Here is a 2,227-nt window from a genome sequence, read left to right as displayed (position 1 = left end):
TAAAGGCGTGCGCCACCACGCCCGGCAGCTGTGGCTCTTTTACCCTGGGAAAGAGTTACATCAAAATCACCTAAGAAACAAAACTCTGCACTCCACACGCTCTGGCACTTTCAGATTCCAGATTCTGAGCGGCGGCGCCAAAGCCCTGCAAATCAGAAAGTCACCCAGTGCTTGTGCCCACTTTGCCTGAAGGGCTGTTCTTGAACAAGAGATGTCAAACGCGAACCCCTGCACAACCACCCATAGGTCTTACTGTCAGAGTGCAGATTTCTAGCTTACAGTGCTTTGGGGGAGCTCGGATGCTCTATGGTCCTAAACTCCTGCGGTGAAACTTCATTCAGTTCAGGACACTACTCACTTAGCCATGAACCCAAGTCCTTAAGGCTTTTCCAGGGAGCCCCTTGAAAAGTGTGGGAGACAGGGAAGAAGGGGCCCTTGCGCTGCACCCCTGAAGCATCCTGGGCTGCAAGCACAGGAGGGAGGGCTGCTCACCTGGGGGCAGGAAGAGCGTGGCGCGCACCCGGCCCTCGCGCACAGGCACGCGCCGCACCCCGGGAGCCATGAAGTGACGCTCATGCACCGCCCGCGCCAGCAGCTGCCCGCCGTCGGGCTCGTGTCCGTCCAGCACCTCCAGTTCCACCACGAAGGGCGTCTGCACGTCGCGCTTGACCAATCGCCAAAAAGGCCGATCGGGCTCCATGGCCCAGAGCAGCCCCATGGGCTCGAGCCCCGAGAAGCTGCCGCCCAGCGCGGGCGCGCGCGCCAGGTCCAGCTCGCCGTGGGAGTCCGCGCGGTAGCGCGCGTGGGCTCGGAAGAGCGCGCCCTTCTCGTCGCGCAGGACAGAGCGCAACATGATGGGCTGCTCGGGGGCCAGGCCACACACGGCGATGTGCACCGGCTGGTCACAAAGGCAACCACCCGCGGGGTCCAGGATCACAGTAGGTGCCATCCGGTTCGGGTTCTGGGTGGTAAATGCGTGCATTGGTTCTGATTGTGGTTCTGGCTTGTGGCTTTTAGGCCTCCCTGGACTTGCTGTTACAGCTTAAAGTGTTCCGGGTTCTCTTAGAGGGAGCCTCTGTGCTAAGCCCTTTAGCGTTTGTTAAGTAAGGGAGATGCATAATGATTAACCTTGTTTTACAACTTGGTACGTGTTGAAATTGTGTATAAAAGAAAGATTGGGAAAGATACCGCTACAAAAGTCTGGATTGTGCCAAAGCATATCAGGGAACTGTCATTCTACTGATCCATGCCAAACAAGCCCTTATTCCCTTACTTTCCTTACGCCCCTTCCAAGCCTCTTTCTAGTCTTTGTGGAACCTGGAGCCACTTCTGCTGAAACCAGACTGATTCTGCTCCTTCTTTACATTCCAGGTAATGGTGACGGTGGTGGTGGTTGTTTTGAGATAAGGTTTCCTCTCTCTCAAGTTGACCTTGAATTTTCTATGTAGCTAAGGATGGCCTGAAATTCCCGGCCCCACCTTCCTTGGGAATCAAGGGCCTGCACCACCGACTCTGCACTCTTCCAGGTCCTTATCAAGATGTGTAACTATGTCCTTAACTGAAAAGGTTTCCTAGAATGAGTCAATGGGCAGGGAGTTGGTGTTTTCCAGCTCAGCTCAGAGAAAGTTTAAGCAAACTGGGTTTTCGGTAAAGGTTTTGTAAATAGATGTGTTACAAAAGCAAGGGCAACTGCTCTGTAGAAAGGGAGAGAGTTGGGAGTAGAGGGAGAAAAGGGCTTGCAGCTGGGCGAGAGACAGCTAAGATGGGTCAGGGTTGGCAGGTAGACAGGCTTCTCCGAAGCTCCTTCCCCAAGGAAGACAAACAAGGCCTTGTGGCTCATTAACAGATTCTTGCTTCTATAATGGAGCTAATTGTAGCTGGCTAAATTTTAAGGGTGGCTTCTAAAAAAAAAAAAAAACAAAAAACAAAACCCCAAACCAAAAAAACATGACCTAATCCTATTCCTGACTGTACCTACTCTAAGCTAAATATGAGGTAACCAAGAAAAACCACAGCTATGTCTTGGTAGCAAAAGATCCAGACAGAATGTAAAAGGACACAGAAGCCCTGAAATTGGCAAGATAGACGTCAGTGTTAGCAGAACTAGCTTCACTGATTTAGAAAAATAGAGGTGCACAATGCTCTGGCCACTCCTTGAACCTGTGTGTCTGCCAATGTTTTGACCGTTTCTTGACCCATGTGTGTGCCCACTGATGAAGCCCACTGC

The 2,227-nt window shown here is 52.1% G+C and overlaps 1 protein-coding gene across 1 annotated transcript in view; it reads right to left on the bottom strand.

The window, feature by feature from the left end:
• The window catches only part of LOC110306757 (acyl-coenzyme A thioesterase 3), a 7,844-nt gene extending 6,143 nt beyond the window's left edge, over positions 1 to 1,701 (bottom strand). Inside the window, exon 1 of the mRNA XM_021178841.1 lies at positions 493 to 1,701. Within this exon, the coding sequence (XP_021034500.1) occupies positions 493 to 982 (490 nt within the window). The 5' untranslated portion in view covers positions 983 to 1,701. The remainder of the gene's footprint in view (positions 1 to 492) is intronic.
• Positions 1,702 to 2,227: the final 526 nt, after the last annotated feature.

The sequence above is a fragment of the Mus caroli genome, chromosome 12 (assembly GCF_900094665.2).
Source record: "Mus caroli chromosome 12, CAROLI_EIJ_v1.1, whole genome shotgun sequence".
Taxonomy (NCBI): domain Eukaryota; kingdom Metazoa; phylum Chordata; class Mammalia; order Rodentia; family Muridae; genus Mus; species Mus caroli.
The sequence above is the reverse complement of the archived record's forward strand: the minus strand, read 5'-3'. Positions and strand labels throughout refer to the sequence as shown.